General features: G+C 45.0%; 2 protein-coding genes across 2 annotated transcripts in view; one reads left to right on the top strand and one right to left on the bottom strand.

The window, feature by feature from the left end:
• The first annotated feature begins 11,587 nt into the window (after positions 1-11,587).
• LOC117235130 (TSC22 domain family protein 1) overlaps positions 11,588-25,749 on the top strand; it is a 92,988-nt gene continuing 78,826 nt past the window's right edge. Inside the window, exon 1 of the mRNA XM_033496876.1 lies at positions 11,588-11,827. The gene's annotated coding sequence lies outside the window, so the exon portion shown is untranslated. The remainder of the gene's footprint in view (positions 11,828-25,749) is intronic.
• LOC117235131 overlaps positions 16,312-25,749 on the bottom strand; it is a 56,943-nt gene continuing 47,505 nt past the window's right edge. The window contains exon 2 of the mRNA XM_033496877.1: positions 16,312-16,599. Coding sequence (XP_033352768.1) covers positions 16,312-16,572 — 261 coding nt within the window. The 5' untranslated portion in view covers positions 16,573-16,599. The remainder of the gene's footprint in view (positions 16,600-25,749) is intronic.

Raw genomic sequence — 25,749 nt, 5'->3', positions numbered from 1 at the left:
ACGACGAAATCGTCCTTTCTTCTTCCTTTTTTTCTTTCCTTCTCTGATCTCGTCTTCCGTGTGGTACAGAGAGGCAGAGAGACCAAACGCAGAGAAGGAAGGCCGTTTCACGGATTCCTTCGAAAACACGGCCGCGACTCCGCTTCGGACCTCCATTACCAGCGCGAGTCCTCGTAACGTCCCCCGAGAGATTCGAGCCAGTGATTTTGATAAGGGCGACACGCTTGTGAAGGATATAATGTATTTAATACGAGAGATCGGCCGGCCGATTAAATTTGAGCCTCTCCTGTTCGCGCGATCTCGCTCTCTCGCGATACCCACAGCGGCAGCTTTATCGCTAGACATATATATTAATTGTCCCAATTTTACGTCACGCTGAATTACAGGCAAACAGGTCGCGATAACCATCGAGAAATATAAGATCGTCGGCTAAACGAATCTTAACGAGTCCTCGAAGCTCGCCTCTGGACGCTTCGCGTAATTAGCCAAATATTTACTCGAATATACTGGTAGCTCGTTTAGTTAAGAACAGCGACAAAAGTCGCGACCGATCCCAACGTTGGACGATTTAATTTTCTCACCGGGTTTTATTTAATTAACCACGGTGTCGATTAACCTCGTGAAAGGTGCGCGACCTAACAAAACGAACCTGGCTCCTACCGTGCCAGCCTTAATAGGGTGGCAGAAGCTACCCCGGCGCTTAATCTCCGCTGACGGTGATGATTAACGAGGCGCGAGCGATCAACGCTCGCGGTCGCACCGTTGCCACACCTGTCGCCTTCGAGCGTTCGCGGGGTTAAGTGGCAAGAACCCACGAGGCGCAACAATCTCGCATTCCTACGGGACCAAAGAGTAGATGCGAACACACGCGAAGATAAATAGACGTAAGACAATGGGGAGGGACCAGTGTTCTTGCGGCGTTCCCTGGGCGGAACACCGAGTTCACGTGCTTGGAAATTTGCATTCGTTCCACCCCTCGATTCGTTTATAAATCACTCGTCGACCGTGCCCTCGCTCTCGCTCTCGCCCTCCTCGCTGTCCACTGGATATTCCCTTGATATCGCCGCGAGAATTGAAATAACCGCTGATGAGATTTTGCTATTGATAATGGAAATATTGCGCGATACGTTGAAAAGAAAAATTCCAGTCCTTGATAGAATTTTTAAGGACATTAAGAGATCGTTACGTCGCGTATAGCCATTTTTCAAACTTACCTCTAAAAGCGACGAATCTTTCGTTATAGATTTAAGTATATCTGTCCTTTCTATTGCTTATCCAAACGCTCACGTTTGATATTCTAACCTCGTAGAAAAATTACATCTCTAATGAAGTTCTGTTGCCTTAACCCGAACTGCATCTGTATTTATCACTTCTGTTATTTCTTTGTCTAATCGCGCCATTCTTAGAAACGCATCCCTAATTACCTGATGATCACTGACCTTGCATACGCGTCCTGGAGTGATCAGAACAAGACACGCGAGGCTGTTGGGGTTTATCGCGATCGTACGAGCGGCGCGATTACAGCGTTAATGTAAAACACGCGCGGGGGCACGGCCAGGTATTAAAAGCGACGAGTATTATGCTCGGCGCAAGCGACGCTCGACGAACAAGTGGAGGAAGAAGCCGAAGCTTGCGCGGCACAGATGCTCACCGACTGTTCTATAATTTTATAGCGCTCACTTTTATCACAGTCTCTAATTAATGGCCTATAAATTATGCGCGACAAGTCGTTAATGGCCGACGCACACACGACTCCCGCTTGTGTATGGTCGAGGAATCTCTTTCTCGCATACACGATTCTCATGCTACGCGTGAGATTCGCTCGAAAAAATGTCCCCCGGTCGAACGACACGAACAATCGCGTTCCCGGTTCGACAGGTGTTTTACACTCGTAAATAATCGATTGTCAAATTGATATGGCGGCTGGACAAATTCGCGGAAGCGACTTTCTTGATTGCGAGGAACGACGATGGTAGAGACCATCGGTAGTATACATCGCGTAATGTGAATTGCAAATTGAAATCAATTCTTTATGCTCCACTAACGACACTCAATGTACAAATTGTTTCTTGTATTATTTTTACTTATTATCGGACTGATGGGATTACATAACCAAACTGAATTTCCTATAATCTAACGAACCCAATCGAAGATTCTAAAAGTCTCTTAATCGCCCCCTAAATAAATCGTGCAATTTCCCGTTTTAGTCAATTTACACGACCGAGCGATGCAATCGAAACGGTACTTGAAGCTATCTGGACAGCGGACAACTCAAAACTCGTTCCATAACCGTCGCCGTAACCGAAAATACAAACTTTAAAAAGCCTGGCCAAGGGTTCAACTGTGCGAAAGAAAAAGAAAGAGAAACGTACGAGTGTATGTGGCTTCGGCATAGCTGCTACGACGTATACGTACACGCACGCATATATACGAAATGGTACGTACGCGAAGAGAGAGGCTCATTGCCAAAGCATGCAGGCTTGTCTTGTACAATTTGCTCGAACATGTCCGTCGCGGTCGGAACGCTCGTTTGAACCGGTCGGGGAGCGTCCTCTCTTCCTCGACGAGATGAAGAGGATACACGGTGCCTCCTCACGGTCCCGTGGGATCGTGCACCGGCCAAATCCACGGTGTAAATTCCCCGAGTCACTCCTCTCGCCTCCTTCTGTCCCGCTTTCCCTCGTTTCAACCCTTCGATCCAGCTACCTCTCTTTTCCGTCCAGTCGAACGGACCGCGATAAATCTGTGCCGCGTACCCTGGCTCTACCACGGCCACGTTGAAAAGTAGAGATCGAGAGGCTGCTGATCGTAATCCCGTGTCGACCACGAAAAATCGCCCAAAGAAATCCCGGATTTTGACTCGACTGCTCGTCGATTATCCTCATCGATGGGTGTTTATGATGTCACCGAGGTTAAAAGCGATCTTGTCAAAAGATAAGATGCTACTATTGTGTCTTTGAAATGGGTCGGTCGTTTCAGGATATTTACCTGCTAGCGAATAACTCGGTTGCATTGGGGTTTCGAAAAGAGGAGCGTGTGCCTGTGAATTTGCGGTTTCTATTTGTAAAACAAACGGTAAAGGAACTTGACGATATAATTAGCAATGCTCTCGGAGAAAATAATAAACGAGAAGATAAAAAAGACAAAGACGAAGATAATGGAGTTTCTCCGAGTAACGATAGATTTTACAGAGATTTGAAAGAAAGAAAGTGCTTCTAGTTCCGTTTGAGAGATGTTCTATGCAGCTATGAGTTTCTTACCCACGGAATTCGATTCAATCGCATAATTAACGTATGGCGCGGAATGGATGCATACCCGGCTCGTTATTAGAATAATTTCGTAGTGACGACTAATTAAAATACAATGCTCAGCAAGAATTCGTGATCGACGTTGGCGCGCTGACAGCTCCGGAAGCGGAATTCATCTGTCAAGATGATTAACAACGCGTTAATTAGGCGGACGAGACGCGGCTTATACGAGCTGCGTCGACTGTCGACAGAAAAATGCGACGAAGCAAAAAGCACGGAACGCTGCGCGTTTAACGCGTGTGATTAACCTTCGATTCGATGCGGCTAATTTAGGAACGCTTCGTGTCGTTACTGAACGTTACTTCTTCTTGCTCTTATAGCTTTCATTGCGTAATCAATTAACGATTTATGCACAGTCCACACAGATTTGTAACATTACACGCCTCATTCTCTGGAATATTCTCATTGCACTAATAGTGAAAGAAAAGAAACCATCCATTTTCCCAGCTCTCCATGCTTTTTAAGAATTAACTTCAATAAATAACATTCTCGTAGAATAATAATGTAGAATCTTTGTTGCTCATATTAATCCCATGCAGCTAGGAAACAAAAGAATCGATGAATATCAAGAATACCTCGCAACAAACGTTAGACAATGGTCAAAATTCTGCCTGTAATCGTGACAGGATCGTTTTTCCAGCGAATAACCAGGAAACAACGGTCGATCTCGTGGAAACGATCCTTTCTAACTGTACAATCTTGTTGAGGTTATTATGACGAGTGTTCGAGTCCGATGATCAGCTTGCATGACGTGCGCGCGAAGACTGATGCTCGCGGCAACGTACACGGGATTGATTACCGCAGTCAATAACGCGGCTGTGTGTATCGATGAGAGCACGAGGAACGAGAGAACGTTAACAGGTCAATGAAATTATACCGTAACAAAGATTGATGCCGGTGTGATTGATGATTGATGATACGCCGGCTGTGTAAGTGGCAAAAAGCAGTTTCCACCTGATCAACGTAACTCCGTCCTATTTGTTCGTCTATCGTTACAATTTGTAATCCGACTTTTGTATGCGTGGAACGCCCACGCAACGAGCCGCAGGCCGGAGATTCTCGTTGCAACGAACGAGAGAGACGAGTCCGTCAAAACCGAGCATCGATCAGCCTTCATCCTTGCGTTTTCAACGTCTAAATTGCTTAACCGGAGACCACTCCCACTCTTATTTATCAGAGTTATCGGTACGAGTGTCCAAGTCGTCGAGTATATGTACTGAAATATGAGTGACATTTGTTGCAGATTCATATTCGCTTAATTAAAACTCGAGCTCCGTTTATGCACGATTAAAGTATGCACATACATACTTAATATCACCTGCTGTGCAACTGCAAACTATTGGGTCTGCAAGATCAAACGCCGTTCTCGTCTCTAGCGGACTACGCTTTAACTCCGTCCGCATATCGGCGTATTCCACCAAAAACTCGTCGATATTCTCGCGACACATCGTCAACGGAGAAAGAAAGGAAGAAAGAAGAGAAAAACGCAGAGAGCGGGCGGCAAAAGGATAACGACGAGCGCAGGCATGCCGAAAACTCATCGGGCCCCTTTGTAGCATCGAACTCGCGCCAGTGTATGCTCGTCCAAACCATCGGCCGGTGGTTCTCGCCACGGAAAAGGACGACGGTTAGCGCGGTACTAATAAAAATAATTACGGTATCCGTCGTTGCTGCACGTCGTCCAAATCGAAATCTGATAAGGGAGTTAATAAATGCCGTAGCCGGACGCGGTGGACAAGCCACGTCGAGGGCCACCGGATCATCCAAGACGACTGTACCGTCGTCGTGCTCCTCTCTGTTCCGATGGCCACTGCGGAATGCGTCGTCTTCGGGGCCTAATGATTCCCGAACCTGGACCCACCAGGGACCCTGATGATATCTAGGCCGGACAAACGTTTCTCAGGACCCGCAACAGAGAACCGGCTCTCTCTCTTTCACTATCGTGATCCTCGTGGTTAAAACCTCCCTGGCGTACTGTCGACGCCAACGTCGATCGGCGCGCAGCCTCGATAGAATTCTTTTGGAGTTAAGTGTTACTAATTTAGCGATTACGATATTAATCATCCTGCTACCGGTCCCCGAACCGACCATCCTACTCCTCTGGTTCTCTGTTCTCGTTGGATGGGTGGCGAGAGATGGATGATGGAGAAGATGTCGAAGAGCGATGACCACGGTTCTCGTTGATTTGCGTACCGCCGCGACTCACGCCGAAGAGAGGAGAGGTTAACGATTCGATAGTTCTGCTTGTAATTGGTGATTTGTAGAAGTGCTTCTAATGATGCTAGGTAAGACTGCGGAGATGTGACTGACAGCAATTGACTCCAGAGAATTTTTGAACGGCTCAAAAATAAAGAAATTGATTTTTAAAGTTTGTCTTTCTGGTATAATGTTATCTATATAATCTGCCATTTCCTAAAAATGAGTACCAAGGAAGTAAGAAGGAAGATCCTCTTTCGGGTAATACCTTCGAGTATTTACTCCACAATTCCACCAAATTCTACGAACAATCCTTGGTTTTTCATACGTCATCTCCGACGTTACGGGTCCCAGATGGCGTGGATCCCGTGATCGATCTAAATCTCGACTACCACGAGAGAGCATACAAAAGCGGCCACCGTGCCAGAGGAAGGGAACACTCGTTCTCGTTTTAACGCCTTAGCGAGAAGGTGTTGGCGTTGCGCGTCGCACGCTCGATCTCTTCTTTTTTTTTTTTTCTTTCTTTCTTCTTCCTTAACACGTTGGTTCGCGCGACAACCTTCCGCACGCCACTTCCTTTTCACGGACGCGTGTGAATGCAGCCTAAAGCGAGCACGGTCCAGGAGACGGCTCGATCTCACCGCATTGTCGTACGGTGGTCCCCTCGACTCGTCACCCCTCGACTACCTCCACCCCCTGTCCACCGTGACGCACGAACCGTGGGGGATGAATGTTCGAATCCGCTGGCCGAATGAATGGCGGAGTGATGTTTGTTTTGAGTGCAGGTTCTCGCGCTTTGTCTCAGCGGGAGCCGCCACAGTCGTTTTTCGACGGGCCCGTCTCTCGCCCTCTCGTTTCTTTTTCGTCCAGAACCTTCTCGCCTCTCCCTCACCTTTCTGCTCCTCTTCTGTTTCTTTCACCCTTTATCCTCTCTCTCTTTCTCGCCGATCAAGAAACACAGCCGCCACGAGACTTTTATGTGATAAGAAAAAGAGAAGGAAGCTAGTCTGTCCGCTCGCGGAATACCATACACACGTCGTGGGTGCGCCGAGTCTCGCGCACGCTCGTTTTAGAATTTCCTCCTCTTCTTTTTCCCTTTTCGTTTTTTTCTTCTGTTTTTTGCTGGTATTCTCGCGCTCGATCCAGTGTGCGATCAACGAATTCGATACTGGCAGTTATTCCGGACAAACGCCATTGTTCACCCTCGTGCAGAGTACGTATGCATTTCAGGAAAACAACGGACAATAACATTCATTGATCTATTCTGAAGCTTGCTTCTTTCTCTTACAAGGTTCGTTTCTCTCTTCCTTTTGTTCTGGATGGTACGCTTCTCGAACCGTTTGCGTTTCAATTCATACGATAAAATAGTTTGTGTGGCCATCTTTACCGGTACGCAAAGAAGCATTATAAAGCGGTATCTCCGGTATACTCGATCCATTCACACGTACGTCCTCTGTTCCTCTCATTCGCGTTATCTCTCTAATTTACTCACGCGACAAAAACACCGACTTTTACTGCATTCGACTCTCCAACCGACTCGCTCGCTACTGTTTGCCTTTCGTTACGGGATTTCTTCAGCTTTCTCCTTCGTTAATAGCTTCCTCGGAACGTTTCGATGCTTTCAAAACTTTTCTTCTTTCTCTTTTTAGACACGATTTCCATTGAACGCATCATGCCTGGGTAGTTGCGGTATAATAATTGAAACGTAAATATTACATTTATGCATCTTTTCTCTTAGAGTTGTTATGATTGTTCTATAAATCGTATTTACTGTAACGTTATTGTTTAACTTTTTGAAATAGCGATAATGAAACTCCAAGAAAAATCCAGAGATAGAAATTCAGCTTCGACGACGAAGCTATAGTTTCGTGACTCTTAGCGTAATTAAGTCACAAACGTCGAAGTCAGGACGCGTTAGGCTGGTATTTACGGAGATCTTAAGGTGGCATCTCTTTGGTCTGAGTCCAAGATTTGTTCCATGAATCATCACTTATCCGCTTTCCACGGTTACTTCGTCGCGCTATTCCTTAAATCCGACGGGAATCTCTTTCGGTGGCTGAAGATGTTCAGCCGCCTAATGCCCAACCTGTACATTTCCATGCAAAGCGTTTCAAGCAGTCCTTGTTTGTTTCGGCGATTAAGATCCTCCTGGCTATCTTTGGAGATTACGCGACACGGGCTCTCATCGAGCTCGAGTGTTTCATCGAATGCCATAAGAGGACTTGGTCACACAGATGCGAAGGTGCGTCGTCTTTTTTCGGTTCCTTTAATAATCCTTCGACTGTTGGCAAATTCCATACGTTGCATCAATTTTCTTGCCAGATATTTAATTATCAAGAGGAATAGTATAATACATACAAGAAAAACGTTGCATAATGTGAAAAGAATAGGACCTTAGACGAGTAGAATTATCGAATTTTTTTGTCACGTCACGTTAAATAGATTCTGTTCTCGACTTCAAAGCGAATAGAATTAAGAGCCTAATGTCAGCTAACAACTTGCAACATTTCAGCACGCGTATTCACTAGTCATGCAAGATAACTTGATGTTGGCCATGTAGGTTACCACGGCCTACGCAACGCGATACACAATATCCATCAGCTGTACACTTGCTCAACAATTAATTGCTTTCAATATTCTCGCATACAATAGAATTGGACAACGACTGGCTATAGACACGACCACGCGAAACGCTACATTATAACAGCAACAGCCTTCAATAACATTTATAGAATGTACGATAATATGTACTGGTATTAATCTTAACAGCAATCCACATCGAACAAAGAACCTCATTGTTTCAAAGTGTTTGTGTCGATCTCAAAAGTAGCGATCCTGGTAAAGCTCGAACCACCTGCCAATTTTACTCTCAGCAAAAAAACTACAGTCCCAGGCACATCTTCACCTGCTCTTCATTTGGTGTTCGGGGAATTTCTCAATGTACAAAAATTGTATCGTTTCAACGCAACTCTTATTCAGCAGGATCGCAATCTACGATGAAGACTTTCCGAGAACTGGAAGCGAGCTTTCAATTACAGGTGCTACTATGTGTAACTGAAAAAGCAGAAGATGGATGGACTTTAACCAAAATCCGCGTCAAAACGACACACTATCGGATTTTGTATTACTCTAATTATCAGAATAATAGCAATTTTACGGTTCATTAAACCATAATAATAAAGAGAATCTCAACCAAAGTACCGATTAAATTCGGCAGATGTAATAATCAAGGAAAAGGGTCACCGAACGAGAAAATGGGATGTGAAACACAGGAAGGAAGAGAAGGAAGGACTAGCGGCGTGATGCTGCGTCGAGTGCTCGGTAAATTACCGGCGTACGCTGAAGAATCCGAGCGTGGCTCGGGTAATTCCACGGACGGGCGAGGCGGTATCGGTGGGTCGCATCTCCATGACAAATACTGGCAGAACCTCGCGTGGACGCAGATCCTATCTGCATTTTATTCCCGCAGATAAATGGGCCCGCGTACAATGCCGCCTCGCTGCGCTTGATGCTCGCGCGTACACGTGTACACGCGCTTTCGACGGAAAACCATCGCTAGCCAATATTGCGCGCGTACCAGCGCAACGCAAGAAATCGCGAACGATCCGCGTCGATCGAGCTCTTGCAAGGGTTCGTAACCGCTTCGGAAATCAACGCGCGTCTCCGCGCTTCTTCGCATCGCTTCCGCTGAACCGATTGAATAGAAAGCAGCGTTCTTGCGTTTCGTTCGCTCGCTAGCCTTTCAAACATTCGCAAAGCTGTCGACAGCGACGAACACGGTATGTTCGCTTTTATTCTCCAGAGGATTCTCGATAAAGATTCTTCTCGTGCTAAGATAAAAGGGTCGTCGAGGAATCTTTCTTCCTACTTCATACTGATTGATACCGAGCTTCTTTTCCAGTATGAATGTAGCCAGAGAAATATGAAGATTATGTTTTCGTTTGGAAATATGATATAGAGATTATACGATACTGTAGGGAATAGTGACACAAATTTATATGTATATCAAAACTAAAGTAACGTGATTGACGTCAGCTGATCAAGTTTAGCTGAAGTTACTATGGTTAGTATTTTCACGAGGTATTAGTTAACACTGTATATAGATCTCAGTGCAATAATTATGCAAACAAAATAATTAGATCAAAGGAAATATGTTCTTAAGAAAACGATGTTTATAAGGAAGCTATCGAGTCTAAAATAGATCGCACGTGAGCTTTTATTTTTGAAGAATTAATTTATATAATCGATAAGAAACACTTATCTTTCGATCAACTTTTTAAGAAAATAGCCAACAACAACTAGGAATATCCTTCATCTTCCTCGCTATCCTATTTCTGTACAATATAATCATTAAAGTCTCGAGCAATACATTAAGGTTTTATTATAATAACCATACCTATAAAACGTATTCTATTTTCAGACAAACTACCCGTGTTATGAGGCTAGAAAGTGTGCAAGTGTTACCAAGTTTTCAACGATTTCCTCGTGTTCCGAAGACGCAACGACCAACAGGATGCAGCGAACGCGCGTAATAGCAGCGTCGACTTCCCATAGCCTCGCGCGCCGAACGATTTCTATAACACAACGTAACATATTCGCGCGGATAAATGTCGAGCGCGTAATGACCGGCTTTTGGTGTTACAGAGGAACGCGGTGATACCAATCGCACGCAACGTCGTCTACGCCGCCCTGATAGGAATCCAACGTAGCACGCTTTTACGTGCACGCAACGGACACCCCATGAAATTAGTCCCTCCAGAATCGACGATGAAACGGTAATCTGCATGGACACGGGATAAATACCTTATCGTGCGTCCATCTATCTATCTACGCAGCGAAACGAGTATGGGAATGTTGCACGAGGGCAGCCGGTAAGTTGTTCTGATTTATACTATCAAGATATTTCCACACAGGGGGTTCCACGCAGGAAGTAAGAAAGTCGACACGTTTTTGTGCCAGAAGGTATTACATAAATAGAATAATATTAATAAAACCGAGGATAAAGTCTGCTATACGAATAAATTGACAAACAATAATATAATGTATAATCCTTTCCTCTGAAAAACAAAATCCTTAGTTGCAAAATGCTGCATCAATGCAAAAGTGTGCTAAAATTGCTGGTCGACCGCGTCGCAAAAATGCAATGGTCTAAAACCAAGGAAAGGTTAATATCAGGCAACCGAGGATGACAACCCATAAATTACTGCGACTGGAATAACCCGAGATCACGCGAAAGATCAGACGGTTGCTCCTGTGCCAATGAAACGAGGCTCGTAGCGCATCACGAATCCTGAATATTTAAACAGCCGACGATAATCACCCCGGAAACGTGGTCGCGTAATTAAGACGTTCATGGCGGGCGGTGCAACGGCACCTTTTCCCCGAGTAATTTAAACTCGTTCTCGGTGAACCGGCAGCCGCGACAGTTGAGCGCAGATACGATCGAAACGGTACCGGTCTCCCTCCGACTCGAACGTCCGCCAATCCGTTACCAGGAAACCTAATTAATTCCGCCTCTTACCGGGGTTGGGCTAGTTCCCTTATCTGTCTCGATTAACGCGAGACGCAGCTTTATCAACGTGAAATTAATTCGTTTGTCGGAAACTAACTACCTGATAGTCCCCTGCATACAAAGGGTCAAAGGTTCCGACTTTATCACCGGTGATCTACATGGATATCGGCGAATGTAAGCGGAAACAAAAGGGATAAAAGTTGTATGAAATTCAAAGCGGAAACTTTGCAATAAACAAATGTACGTCTATATTTTTTATTACGGGGTATGTGCGGATTTTTTTATACGAGTTATGCTTCATATCGCGCGGCTTCTCACGGTCAAGTTCCTCTAATTACGATTATCTGTGGGAAACACGAAATCGACGGTATTACTTTGCTACGTGGAATATATAGCTTCGTTTGCGAAACGTGGTCGACGCGGTGCGGCGTGACGATCATTTGCATCTTCTGCATAGAATTCTCCATTTTACGAGCGATAGATACCTCGCACGTAAACGATAAAGTACATATGCGATAAAAAGAACGAACGTTTACTTAAGAACCCACCTTATTGTCTCTTTGCAGATAAAAACCTCGTGCGTCAAATCATTGACACTCCTACACCAAGTAAGAAGCAAGCTCCGCCTAGCACACGACTCGACCAAATGATTTCTCCAGTACCCCGTACTAATTTACACCCGTTATACGGTCTCAGAAGCTCGGATGGCGTCTGCAAACAGTGAGAAGAGTTAAAAAGATACTCGCGACTGGCGGAAAAAGGTTCCGAAGAACGCATACGCGTGGAATTTCGCGTTATCGTCGAAGATGAGGTACGTGCTGATTACCGAGCTGCTTACACCTTCCTGTATGCCCGTGGCTCTTCTTTCTGTCTGCCTCTCTCTCTCTCTCTCTCTCTCTCTCGCCTCTCGCGAAATTACAACGACGCGCTGTGTTCCTTGCGCGAGCACGGAGGCAGAGGGTCGTAGGGGCAGCGGACGCAAGGAATCGAAGGTGAAATTACACCAGCAAACTACGCGCCTCGGCGTACTTAGAGTTTTACTGATTGCAAGACATAAAATGTAATTGCGAGGTGGCCCTAGAAGAAGCACACTGCAAACCTTTCGCCGAGGTTTTAATAGGATCCTCGTGAAGCCCGACTGTCGACCGATTCGAATCCGGTTTACAGGGTCCCGCGGAAACGCATTATGACATTCTTATCCGAGTTCCTCAGCTTCTTCCTCTTCTCGCATTCTTTCCTACGCGAGAGGACTGTTAGTCCTTCTTTAACACGATTCGACGATCTACGGCGGCGATTATTTCACACTCGCGAGGACAGACTGCACCTTTCGACACGCTTGTCCAGTTCTCTTCCTCTCTCCCTGGGCCGGTTACAGCGTTCATTAGCGGTCAGTCCGGTCCATTAAGATCGATTATCTCGATACATAGAAATCCACACTCTATTTGGATGAGATTGCAAAAGCAACGCCCGCTTCCCGTGGCTCTCTCGCCTTGAATCCGATCGTTCGCCCCTACTATACGCGTAGGATATGTGTAACCTACAGGAACGTGGCCCCGCTAGCTGGAACTCCTTTGGGAACTCCGTTGATGGGCATTCGCGCGCAGGCCGGTGTTGGGAAGACAAATCGCGAGTCCCGTAATTTCCGTCGATCAAGGTCGCGCGCCTCGCCACGCGTAATATACGATCCTGAATCGATCGGACCGGGATTTTACTCGGAATCGATTTGAATGAAACACGGACCGCCTTGTGACAGAGGCAGCTGGTCCGCCGTGGCGGTGGCTGGCCGGTCCAATTAGCCTCTAGAACCGAGGGAGGTACCGGAGGAAGAATCGAAAGGAAGAACCCGGAGAAGAACCAAAGAAGAACCTCGCCTCTAAAAGTCGAATTCACAAACCAAAGGAAAAGACAACGTGGAGGCTTTTAGCTCGCGCAGCACGCTTACGGTGCTTCACACTTTATTTATCTACATCTCTGTTGCGCGGCGATGCGCTTTCAGTGCATGGGCTCGGTTGGCAACCTACTTACGTATATGGCGCACCGGGGTGCAAATTATGCATGTTGCAAGTAGCCTTTGCTCGACCCGCGTGTCTTTTTATTGCTCGGAATATTTTAAACGCCACATCGAGCCCGGTCCATGTAAATATATGGAGATACGGTGCGCTACAGAGAGGCGAGTTCGCGATTGCGCCGCGCGAATATGGTGTCCATTATCGCTCTAAATTGTGGCCTTCTGAAATCCAGGTGCCGTACACCTTTAACGAGATCGTGAACGTGTTTCTACAAGAATTTTTTATTCACTCTCGGTCGTTGTGATAACGTAAACGAAATATTATAAACGTAAATTTTCCAAAAAGTTCCTACACAGACATGGATATTATAGACTTTCACTCGATAAACCGAAAATATGAGAACAAAATACATAGTAGGGATATCTCTCCCAATTCCACTGAAAGAGTTTCTCTACTTTCACACGGTCCCTCTGCCTTTCTCTCTCACTCTTTCCTAAAAAATCCAGAACTTGGTTCACTGTTGGCCAAAACCTCGATTCGTTTCGCAACGCATCGAAGCTCGTACACGTTGACTCGCGCGCGCCAGTCGAGCCAAAGGAGAACGTATGCGGTCGGGCGGACATTAGCGTGGCACCGGCATAAATTTGTACGCGGCCGATACACCCCGTGCACCATCCTCTGTGTCCCTCTGGCTCTTCCTGTTTCTGCCGCCTCGTACGGAGCTTGGTACGCGGCAAAGGCAGACGCATAAGTCTTCCGTCTGGCCGCGAGGACACCGTATAGGATCGCGGCCGAACATTTTCCGTACGCGATAGGCGGCGGCCCGCAACAGAAACGGCTCGCTTTCACGGGACGCAACCGCGTTTCTGTTTCCTGAGGTTGTTAAGCACGCATTTGGTTTCGACGACGACGCTGCGCGGCCAGCCAACGCATAAATACGTGTAGGCAGCGCGTGTTAACGGAGGCGGGGCGCGTTTCGACCGCTCCGTGAGCCTCGAATAGTTTTCGTGTTTTCCCGTTCCACCGCAGGCGACCGTTCCTTGTAATGGCCGGAATAAATCTTCCGTACGACTCTTCTCGCGTCTAGTAATTGGTCCCATGGAATTCTCCGTATCGCGTAAACATTGCATTTGCCGGTGACCTCCTTACTTTCCGCGTGCTATATTTTTTCTTCGTAAAATATGAAGTAGAAATCGATATAAGCATCAAGAATTTTTCTTCACATAGAGAATATTAGACGTGGTATATTAAAAGTGCACGTAGTAGGATTACCAGATTTTCTGTTTTTGTGTGATTTTAAGAATTATTTGTATCGCATCGATTAACTTCGTAAATTGGAAAGCAGACGTTCTATTGATGTTACGCTATATTCGGAGACAATTCATCGCCATCAAAATTATTACTCCTTCACCGCTCTCTCCTCATACCATATCGTTATATCCCATGAATTCTTCCACATTTCTCAATCTACCTCGACTACACAACTTGTCGCCAGCGATCTAAGCGGTTGTTCTCACCGCGACGTTGTCCGGAGGATACTGGCGCGGCGATGAAACTTATGAAAGGGGCCGAAATTCTCGAAAAGATGGTTATCAGCCGGGCCGTTTCGCAATAAGAGAACGAGTGTCCGTGGAACGTGTAACTTCCCGACAGTCGTATGTATCTTGGGAGAGCTGGCCACGACGCAGCTACGCCGCACGACGTCAGGGACGAGATTTAGAGGCCGCGACGGCGGACAATGCACGACACCTGCAGCACCTCGAAAAAGAAGAGCGTAGATCGGGGGGAAGAGAGATGGAAGACGAAAGGAATAGGGCGAAGAGAAGGAAGGAAGAGGAGGAACGAGTCTCACGAGCTAGGCGAGGAAAAAGGAAGAGGAGAGAGGGTTCGTCTGGAAGCGGAGGCAATAGCGTGGTTCGCCTATGTGTACAGAGGCACGGAGAACGGAAACTGGTACCGGTAGCGCAGCGGGATAAACTAGAGAGACGTCTTAAAAGGTCCTTAACATACGTACCGGGAGGGACGAGCTACATCGTTCCGGTGCAGGAGCACGATGCATGGAAAAATGCTTATTCAACAAAGGGACACAAATCAAACAACAGTGGAACGTGGACGTCTTCCACATTGTTGCAAAGTGCCGACAACGATGCTCCTCCTTGTCAACTATATAATTCTTATACTCGCCAGAGTAGGGTCTCGTGACGATATTTCTAGATTATCGTAGATAGAATGACCCACTGTTACCGAAGTAGCGTCCCATACGGGGGAAGGATGTCTAGGACGAGACTACGCGTCTAAGGTAACAATACCTCAGCCCACATGCTCTACTTAACTCTTCTAACTCCTCTTCTCGCTCCTGTGCGCCTCCACAACTCGAACGGTCGATCGAAGATTCTCAGGGACGGTGGCTAGTCTAGCAGCGTTCGGTCATGCGATCCTTCGAATACTCGACCGGTTCGACGAAACGGCCGCCTCCGTGGGACGCTCGTTCGGCGGAAAATCAATTATACAGCCAATGGTCGGGACTGATCTCGCGATCTTCTTGTTTCCTCTACTCCCGAAATGACTTTCGGTAGCTTAGGACCCCCGCTGATGGAGCACGCGGTGAACTGCGAGATCAGCCCCGGAGCGGAACTGCTCCGAAAAGGAAGAAAAGAGACAAAAGAAATTAAACAGGAAGAATAAAAATAGGGGAGAGGATGAAGGAAGACGAAGAGGTAGAACCACGTTTTGCGGTGTAGCAAGTTTTTTATCAAGATATTAATTGAACACCCAATTATATCTTACGTGGCGAGGCATAAATTCATAACTTTTAGGCTCGCAGTTAAAAGGAACCAATTACCGGAACGATGGTCGTATTCCCGGCTTGAAAACTGACCATCCTAAGAAACAGCCCTGGCGAAATAATTCTTGCGATTACATATATATATTACCATTTCTTTGCTATTGTTGAAAGACATTACAACATCCCTTTCACCCTTTCCGACGATAGACAGAATATGCTTGGTTCCAATCGTACGCTCCAGCATTGAAGAGGGTCGCGAAGGAAAAAGAAACATCGCAAGGTCCAATGCAATTAGTATCGTAATGACAGTCTGAGTATGCGGAACAACCGACAGGTCGAAACAATTATTCAATTAGCAGATAAATAATTATACGCTTCCGGTTAGGTTCGTTTGCGCCCGACGATTAACATTTTATTAGTAGAATGGAATGCTGAACATGATTTTTCATGCGGGATGTCGTGATTAAAGATACATATATATGTGTGTGTGTGTGTGCTTGATCACGAACTGTCTCCGGACGAAACGTCATAATCGCTGTCGTCGCTGAAATGTGGTTCTTTAATGTTGTGCGTGATAGAGCTAGGTTTGTCTGTTGCCAAGATATAGGTGCCGCGAGGAGTTTTCTTGATGCGTCCTAGAGAAACTCCTGCCTTCAGAACCTCCATTACTAGGTAGCCAGCTCGCGCTTGGGTAATCTTCATATTCTTCAACACGTAATGCACGATACTCTCGAACGTGGCACCCTCCACGAACCCGTTCATCTCGTAAGCGTTCCAGTTCCCGGACACCTGCGGGAACGGGCTCGTTTCAGTTCCATTTCTCAGTCATTCGCCTTTTATCTTTTTACTTAATTCTAAAGATATAGTAATGAATTTTTATGAGACTTATAAAATATATAATGATTGCAATAACGTATAATTTACAAAACACTGTTCCTTCTCATAGTATAATCTTAGCAACTCTCGAGAATTCCATTTGTCTCGCAAGGACAATGATGGACTTCTAAAGAAGAGCCAAAGGTAGATATCGCCAAATGCGAATCACGCGAATCTACCCTCCCTTAACAGAGCAATATCGTTCTTATTGCTCGCATATTACTCTCGTAATTGAGACGTGGTTCCTGTCGTGCAGTCGTACACGCAATTTCAACAACTCGACCATCATCCAAAACATGCGGTGACACGCGACGGAGGGAGATGTCATGCGAAAAAAATATCCTTGGGAGCAAGGGGACGAAAGAAATGTCGTCGAGGATGTGGTTACCAGCCGCAAGGACGATAATTAAGAATATCATGGATTCTGGGAGATCGTTCAACACAAATTGCGTGAGACTGAAGCGAGGAAATCGACTTTCATTACGAATTGCAGCTAAACTAATTGCTTTCAATTATTTACTTGGAAAAAGGACAATGGCAGCTAATTTTAAAGTAAACAACAATTTTTTACAGCAATAAGGTTCACCAAAATTTCACTATACACGATTCTGTTTTTGTATGAAAGAGTTATCAACTGAACTGTACCCTTACGAGAACATCAAGCACTCAAGGAAGCGGTGTCTTGCGAACTCACTTTCTCGTTGACGAGGATTCTCTAGGCACGTAAGGCTTGGTTGACGGTCAACGACGAAGTAGAGTTTTTGGTCGGATGGTATGGAAGCAGGTGATTCGTCGGCTTAATTGAAGGGCGCCCAGTGTGCTTCGGTAACGTGTAATTATCGGGTAGAACGAGCTCGAGAATGTGGCGGTCGAGGCGAGAATAGAGACATTATTCCACTGCTATTTTACTCCATCTTTTCCCGTCTGTTTCTTCAAGGTGAATAGAAGGTGGGGTTACCAGATCGCCTGTCCCACTTTACCCTCCCTCGTTTTAATCTCTTTCTTCCGTTTCACGTTGTTTGATGTAACACCGGTTCTCAGGAAGCCAACTAAGAATATTTCGATACTATAGTCCCCATTTTACTGACATGAAAATTTGGAAGTGGAAATTTTAATATTTAAGGGCGAAGAAGATTAACGAGATACAAACTGTTATATTTTAATATTTCTTCAAACTGACTTTCCCCTAATTTCTAAAACACGTGTCCGACATCCAATCGAATTTACGACCCTTCTACCTAATCCAATAACAGTAAACACAGCCATTTAGAATACCAGTTTCAGGGAAGAAAGAATCAACCGATCTGAAGCACAGTCATCTGGCAAATGAAAGGGGCTTCTAGGTCAGAAGATTGATCAGTCAGTTCCCTTTTTCCCATCCAAATAGCTTGCTCCGTTTTCAACCAGCTAGTTCGAGTAAAACGGTTCGAGAGATCGTCGATTTCACGGTAGATGGTGAAGTTTAGCGTCAAATCGAGACGATCACTCGCGATTCCTAAAGACGGACGATACATGGGCGACGGTGTTCGCTTGGGTGCCACGATTAAAAGCGTCTAGTGACTCGCGGAGGCGCGAATGACTCGAGATACGGGCGAAGATAAGATCGCCGATCTCGTGGGCGAGAGCAACTCGATGGTGAAACAGAGGGAAACGCGCGGGAGGGAACGTGTCTTTATTCTCCGCGCGGTTTGTACCGCCGAAACGAACGAATTCATTTTTACGCCGACAGAAACATTGCCCCATCGTGGAACGAGCAACTTCTCGCGAGTGTTGCTTCGTGTTTTTCGAGCGTTCAACGGTATTGTACGAGCGGTGTTTGAGGGAATACGTTGGGAGTTGGTGGAACCGGTTCGCGGTAACGAGTGGAAAAATTACACACACATTATACGATGTAAGAGTTGTCAAGATTGTAAAAGAGACATTAAGCAGCCATATATTATGTATTTTGAATCTCATTAAGTAACTGTTTAAAATGGTATTATTTACAATTGTTTCTAAGTAATATTAGCGTTTGTAATTCTTAGATTATTTATGTAATTTAAGTTATAAAATTGCCTTTCGTGTGCGGTATATTGGCACACGTTAACATTAAGCGTGTCCGAGCTTCTGTTCAACGTACAGGCAACGGGTTTAAACGCCCGCGGTGCCCTTTTCCCATTCGCGAGCTGTCCGCTTCGGAGGAATCTCCCCATCTCCTAAGGCTCGTCACGCGACGAAAACGAGGACCGAGACCAATTAACCCATCACCGCTGCTAATTGCCTTGACACGGGGTAAGTAGACGCTCCGTGGAAGCCGACTTCTGTATACGGACTATACGTTTCGTTCAAAGATACCAATCAACGAGCAGAGTTAATTAGATAGCCAGAAGATGTACTCGCCTCGTACTACATACTTCAATTTGCTCCATTTCGTTATACGTCACTAAGTATGTTTTCAAACTTCTGCAGGCTCTATCACAACTAAAATGTCGGTATATAGTGAAAGAAATTACGAAGGTAAATAACGATTATACGAAACAAAAATGACAATTAATAAAATAAAATTATCTAATAGATTTCAAATCGAAGTAAAACAAAAACACGCAAGTACGTTCCCGCCTACGCTCACGTCACCAGCAGCGTTTCTTTCGTGTAACACAGGTCGCGTTGGAAACACAGACAGTACGTATGGACAGATAAAACGGCGCGTTCACCGCGGCGCTAACAAATCGTTATTGCATTCGTTATGTCAAACGCTGAGCACGTGGTCGGGTCGCAAAAGCGGTAACGCGAGCGAGAAAGCGTGGCACATGAACGACCACGCGAGCGCGTCACTCCGTATACCTGTACGTGTAAAATACCCGTGGCCGGAGGCCCGTTGATCCCTCCCAAGTGCACGATAGTCGTGGTCAACCATATAGTCACGGGCTATTACCGTAACACCGTCGGTTCTACAATCCTCGAGAGAAAGGCCGTGCACGGAAGATAGAGTCATTATGTCGGAGGGATAACTTTCCACCTGCGCTGCATAACTCGTCCAGGTAAACACCTGTGCCAGAGCCAAACTTCTCGAATTCGTCGAAATACGCCGTTCCACCGCCAAGCCAATCCTTCTGCATCTTCATCGTGGTGAACGAAAGAATCCCCCGTTGGCGAAATGAGAATTCGAGAGCGGTGTAAATCATCGAAACGTTAACATAATCTCGATCGTTTGCGAAGACGTAAGAGAGAAGAAGAGAAAGAAGCCCAAAGCTTCTTGTGGTTTGGCTGTGACCGGGGAAGCGGCGAGAAAAAAGCACCGAACGGATTGGCCCTTATCTTCCTGCCGATTTATGGGGCCGAAGACCTTTATCGTATCATCGTCGTCATGCAATTTCGCTGTCACGATACGACCGGGCTAAGTTTTAAGGCTCGTAATTACACCTATAAAGTACACGCGTCGGAGGGATTTGAGCGTGGCTGGGCTGCTCGTTTTCGTAGCGAAAACGCTCCTCATACCGACCCCAAAGACGCTACATTGTGCTCGACTAATAAACGTCAGCCTTACGTGCAGGTGCACGGAATTTCGCCGTGTGTCTCTCAAGGGAATCCTTAAGCCTGAGATACTACACGTTACGACGCTGACGACGAGACCATCCTCGGATATGGCAAACGTCCCAGCTTTTCGGAGCTAATGAACATAAACTCGATGGTTTTAAGAATGCTTCTAATCCTTCGCCCTTTATTTCTCACACACGAGTAGGGATATTAAATATTCTACATTCTTTTTGTGGCGCAATTTTGCGGTATCAGAATTTCTTATGCGTAGACAAAGATCATAACCGATCATAGACGTCTGAAAAATCGATAAGGAACAGTTACACTCGAGTGCATCAAACGATTACACTGGTATTTTCCATTGGCTACGTTTCCTCGTGTTTTAATGTTATATCGCTGATAGCCGCTGTTCTTTTTTCGGATTATTATTACCATCTAAAGACTGCTTTCACGCAGACCATACGATACTATGGAATTACGCGCCGCTCTTTGCCCTTTCCATCTCCGAGCCGGTGCCTGCTTACGGTGACTGCCGGTTGGCGCCATCTCCAACTTTCTTGGCGTTAATGTAACAACACACCATCTCCTCGTCTTCCTCGCGAAGGGTGGTATCTTCGAAAGATCGAACAGTTGGAATAAAGTCATCGAACGAACAATGGACGGTCGGTGGTAAACACGTACGACGATTAAAATAGCTTTGTGCATAAATAAATATAAGACGCATAATCAATTGGTGTCTCGACCGTCGAATTTTCATAAATTACAACTATGATTAACAGTTTCTAATATCTATTGGAGATAATGATACTATACATATGAATTAAATATAGTATTTGGATCGATTTCTGAAGCAACAGGTACCGTTCCGAAGACAAATGGTATTACTATAGATTATAGCTATTTATACCAAACGTATGAATATAGAATTGCTGGAAATAGGTCAATTAGTCACAGCCAGTCGTAGCGATCGATCCTTCTTCCACATAATTGTCATACGTGCGAGAACGTGCAACAAGATCTCGCAAATCGGAAGTATTTCGTTAAATTGCACGAGTTTCGTTCTCGTACGACGTTGTCTATCTACCATACGCTAAATCACAGTGATTATGGTATGATGTATTCGCTGGAAATGAGTTCAGTAGGCCTGGCGTAAAAGGACGACGTTGCATGTAAAATGATGATAAGGCACGCGCATACGCGTTCCTCGAATGGAACACTTCCGACTATCGTCACAGCCAAGACCACGGGAAGAAAGCAATTCTCAGCAAAACGAGGCTATTAAGGAATAACGATGAAATATCTTTTTCATGACGAATTAATTTGTTATTTTTTTCTAGATTAGTACGCTTATGAATTTCCCTTTTTATCGTTAGAATACGTGGAGAGTGAGGCGAGAAGACAAAAGATGAAAGAGAAATTAAACTTAATACCGTGACAAATAATACGCATTCATTGTGAGAGGAATATTAAAATAATAATGAAATTAACTATTTTATTTAATTACGAATATGCGATAAAACACAGAATTAATGATAATTGATCGAATTAAAATGAATTAAATGATGTGATGATTGAAATTAACATGATTGGAAAATTTACTCGAATCGACATAAATCCCCGAACAAATCGCCACTATTATACTAACACTTCTATCGCTCGTTTAGCGAGCGAATGGCAATAAAATCGTCGTGATCGTTTACAGACCCGCGAGTTTACGAAGTTCTAGCATCGACAACGAGTCGCGTAATTATACACACCGACTACGAGCAATATCACCGGATATCGTCGATCACGTACAAATCCGCGCATTCTTCGAATGTTCTATACGTGAACGTGTACAATTAATTTCATCGATTTGCCCTTTAATATTCTACATCGATCCAGAAATCGATCTGAAACAAGATTCCCTGGAAAATAGAGAATTCTCAAGTACAAAGTACAGGATTTCTTAAGACAGGTTCTTTGGAACGTCGCAACGAGGATAACTGAATTGGACCGCCAAGACGTAAGCCTCATTACGCGCTGCCGGCGCTTCTGTTTTCCCCCTTTCTCCTTCCTTCGTTCTTCTCGTTCTTTCCATTACCACGATCGTGGCTGGCTAATAATAATTATGCTAGGAATCGAGATTTTTCGCAAGTAAAACCGGTCGTCACTGGGTATTCAACGATGGTGTACAGAGAAGGGAGAGGATCGTCGGTAGCGCTGCTATCAAATCTGACAAATAACACTACGCATGGACATAATTCTTGACGATGTTTGCAGACGCCATCCTGGGTAAAGTTCAAGAGGGTTAGTTACTGGTTACTACGTTTTCCTCGACAAATGGAGATTGGAAGGAACAGTGACTGACTAAAGAATGAATGTTATTACGATAGTTAACCTAGGCATAAAATATCCATGATTGCTTTAAACATTCTTAGAGAGTACAAATCTCAATAATAGAATCCATCTTTCATCGGTTGAATGGAATAGTTAGATAGAATGGAATAATTGTATACAAGTAGGATTCTGTTCGTTCGAATGTTTGAGTTGGTATCTGATTAAGTGAACACCCGCCGATTACATACATTTATTTGAGTGAGCAATCACGAGTAATGAGAATAATCAGCGAAATTTTATCGTACCAAGTATTTGCCTTCTGAGGGGTTGTTAAAATTTCTACACGTGTCATAAACATAGACGTTGAGATTATTTTAATTTCGTATTTCAACGAGATAATTCTAATTTTACTTCTCGCACGGTCCTCGATCGTTACAGTCATTTCACAATACCCGAGTACCTTCGGAGGGAAAAATAAAACTACGGTAACATCGTACTATCGTCAGTGGAAAGAACGCATAAGCAAATAAGTGCGAAGCACGAGAAGAAATAGAAAAAGAGGACGAGCGGCCGCGTACCCTCGTAACCGAGAGGAACGTAAGAAAGGAAGGGAGGCCACCCTGCTCGAGGATTACCATAAACACTCGACTCGGTCGTGCATGCACGTTAGTGCGCCACTAGCAAATACACGTGTAAATCCCGTGTTTCAGCTCTTATTCCACCTTCTCCACCTCCACTGGCGTCCTCCGCTTTCACCTCCGCCGTGTCGTCGCGGCCCTCTCGCCCTGGCTAGGCCGACTTCCCTTCGATCCCCTACTTCTCTCCCCTTAGTCGCATCTTTCATGCCCTTTCCTTGGTTCTCGATCCGCCGAGCCACCTCGTAGTGCTCGTGCCGATGCACGAACGAATCGGCAAAAAGAAGCTCCGGTATATCGCGGTCGCGTGACTTTCATGCTCACCCAGCTATCTTCGTCTCTCTCCCTTTCTTTCAACTTCCTAATACTGTGCTCTAGTGCTCGCCAGATCTGGCCCAGTGCCGTATTCCTTTTCCGAACCAATTTTTCCTATTGTTATCTACTTGAAATGAAAGTCAAGGATATTTTTTCGTTATATTATCCATCAACTATTATTATTTGTAACATAATTTTGTTGAGTGGAGAGGAGTCGGAAATCTTTAACGTATCGATCAGTCTAAATTGGGCTATCGTTAAAAATCAGTCTACTTCAATTTCCATGAACGCAGAATAGAATAGCGCAGTTGGTTGTCATTTAACCGGAGTTCATAAATCAATACAATTCTATGGTGGCGTCAAAGCAAACCGAGCTACTTGCCTTACCAACACTGATCATCGAGCTGAGGAAGAAAAGAATGGCATCGAAATGTCAGTGATCCTTGGCAAAAGTTGCGTTAGCAGCTTGGCGCAGCCGCGTTCCGTCTATTGGATTCAAAGCAGAGGCCTGTTTACCATATATTTTCCAGGGAAAGCATTGTCAGCTCGGAAACGGGAGAATACAAAAGCGCACGATGAAAGATAGCCGGTGGGGCCCCGAACGGGTGAAACGCCATTACGCGTGCACCGTGAACGGGACATTAAGGCAGGCGAAATGAATGTTCTCTCCGCGGAACGTTCGATCCACCGCATAAATAACCGCGTGTGCGCGCGAGAGCCCGTGTGCGCACCACTGCGGCTGGTTTTCTCGTTAAAGAAGCGTAGCTACGCTACTGTGTCGCACCGCGCCGCGGTAGGTTTCCTAGATCTGGAACAAACGATCGGTAGGAATCGCGCGCGAGCCTTTCCTTCTTGCGGACACGATATCTGTTTCTTTGGTTGACCGAGCTAACGCGAGTAAAGCCGCGTTTACATTAGATAACTTTTTATCAATGGATTTGATCGGACAAATTGTTAAAAATCACCCTTTCGAACTAAATGTTAATCAAATCATAATTGCTTCTGGTCGTTCAACTCGTAGCTAACTTTTTGTCTACGTTTAATAGAACAAGTTCAGGATATCGATTCCGGTTGTCTGTACGGAGTATAAAATAGTGGTTTGGAGATACTTGAAACAATAAATTTACGTAAAGTATTTGCACACTGTTATATTTACGACATGTTTTATAGACATATTATATTAGATTCGAGTATCACGTAGTTTAACCAAGAGTTAGCCAATGTAAACGCAGCTTAAGCCAACAACCGCCTGTTTCACGGAATTCCGCTGACGACTATTTAGGTGTATGGTGGTTGGCGAGTGAAACGACGAAGCGGATCGCGTGGAAAGTGAAATAAAACGTGACACCGGTTGGGATTCAACCGCGATTAAACGATCTCTGGCCACACCTGACCGATTTGTCCGCAGGCTGTTTAATCGTTGCAATTAACACCTGTGCAACGAGCCATTTATCGGCTTATCGATTGCGCGCACAGAACACGCTTGTGCTTTGCTCCCACGAATCCTCGAATCGCAATCTCGCGTACGTTGCTCGACATCCGGTAGATTATCTAAGAGAACATGGAAGATGTTTATATAATGAGATGTTTGCGAATACATTGGTTATCTTGGTTAGATTATATGGAGCTATTCAAACAAAACAGATTGTACGAGTGTGACTTTCGTTTGGAAAAGTATGCAGATATTATTCGTATGACAATCTACTTTGAATTAGGATCAAATATAAGCGCTCATTTATTCGAGGAATGATAGCATAACTCGTGAGAAATTATTTAACATCGCGAATATTTAAGAAAGAATTTTATGTTAACGGGAAGGTATCCGATCTAAAAGAATAAGATAAATGATTGATAACAATAAAATGATTGAAAAATATTCAAGGCTCTCGTGTCTGCACGACTACATATCGATACGCGGTTTCTATATTAAACTGTCATATCAATTCGCTTGCCTTAAATTGGACTAGCTAGAAATACTTGTGTCGACTAAAATAAATGAACAGATGTATGTACTTATTTTATTAAAACGATGATCGTATTCTATTAAAGATACAAAATGAAAGCTGCAACAAACTCGAGAACAACCTCAACGCGATGGTGACTCTGATACGCGCGAACGAGAATAACGAGGCGATGAAAAGAGCTTTGCGAACGGTAACCCAGTAACCCAATACACGACCGAGAACATCTCAAGCTGAACTGGTATTCTCTCGTCTCTGTTGCCCCTTCACGGTCTGCCTGCTGGCTGCACCATGGTTTCTCCTCGCGACCGAAGAAA

This window comes from Bombus vosnesenskii, unplaced genomic scaffold (genome assembly GCF_011952255.1).
Source record: "Bombus vosnesenskii isolate JDL3184/JDL3185 unplaced genomic scaffold, Bvos_JDL3184-5_v1.1 scf7180000013314, whole genome shotgun sequence".
NCBI classification, from domain to species: domain Eukaryota; kingdom Metazoa; phylum Arthropoda; class Insecta; order Hymenoptera; family Apidae; genus Bombus; species Bombus vosnesenskii.
The sequence above is the reverse complement of the archived record's forward strand: the minus strand, read 5'-3'. Positions and strand labels throughout refer to the sequence as shown.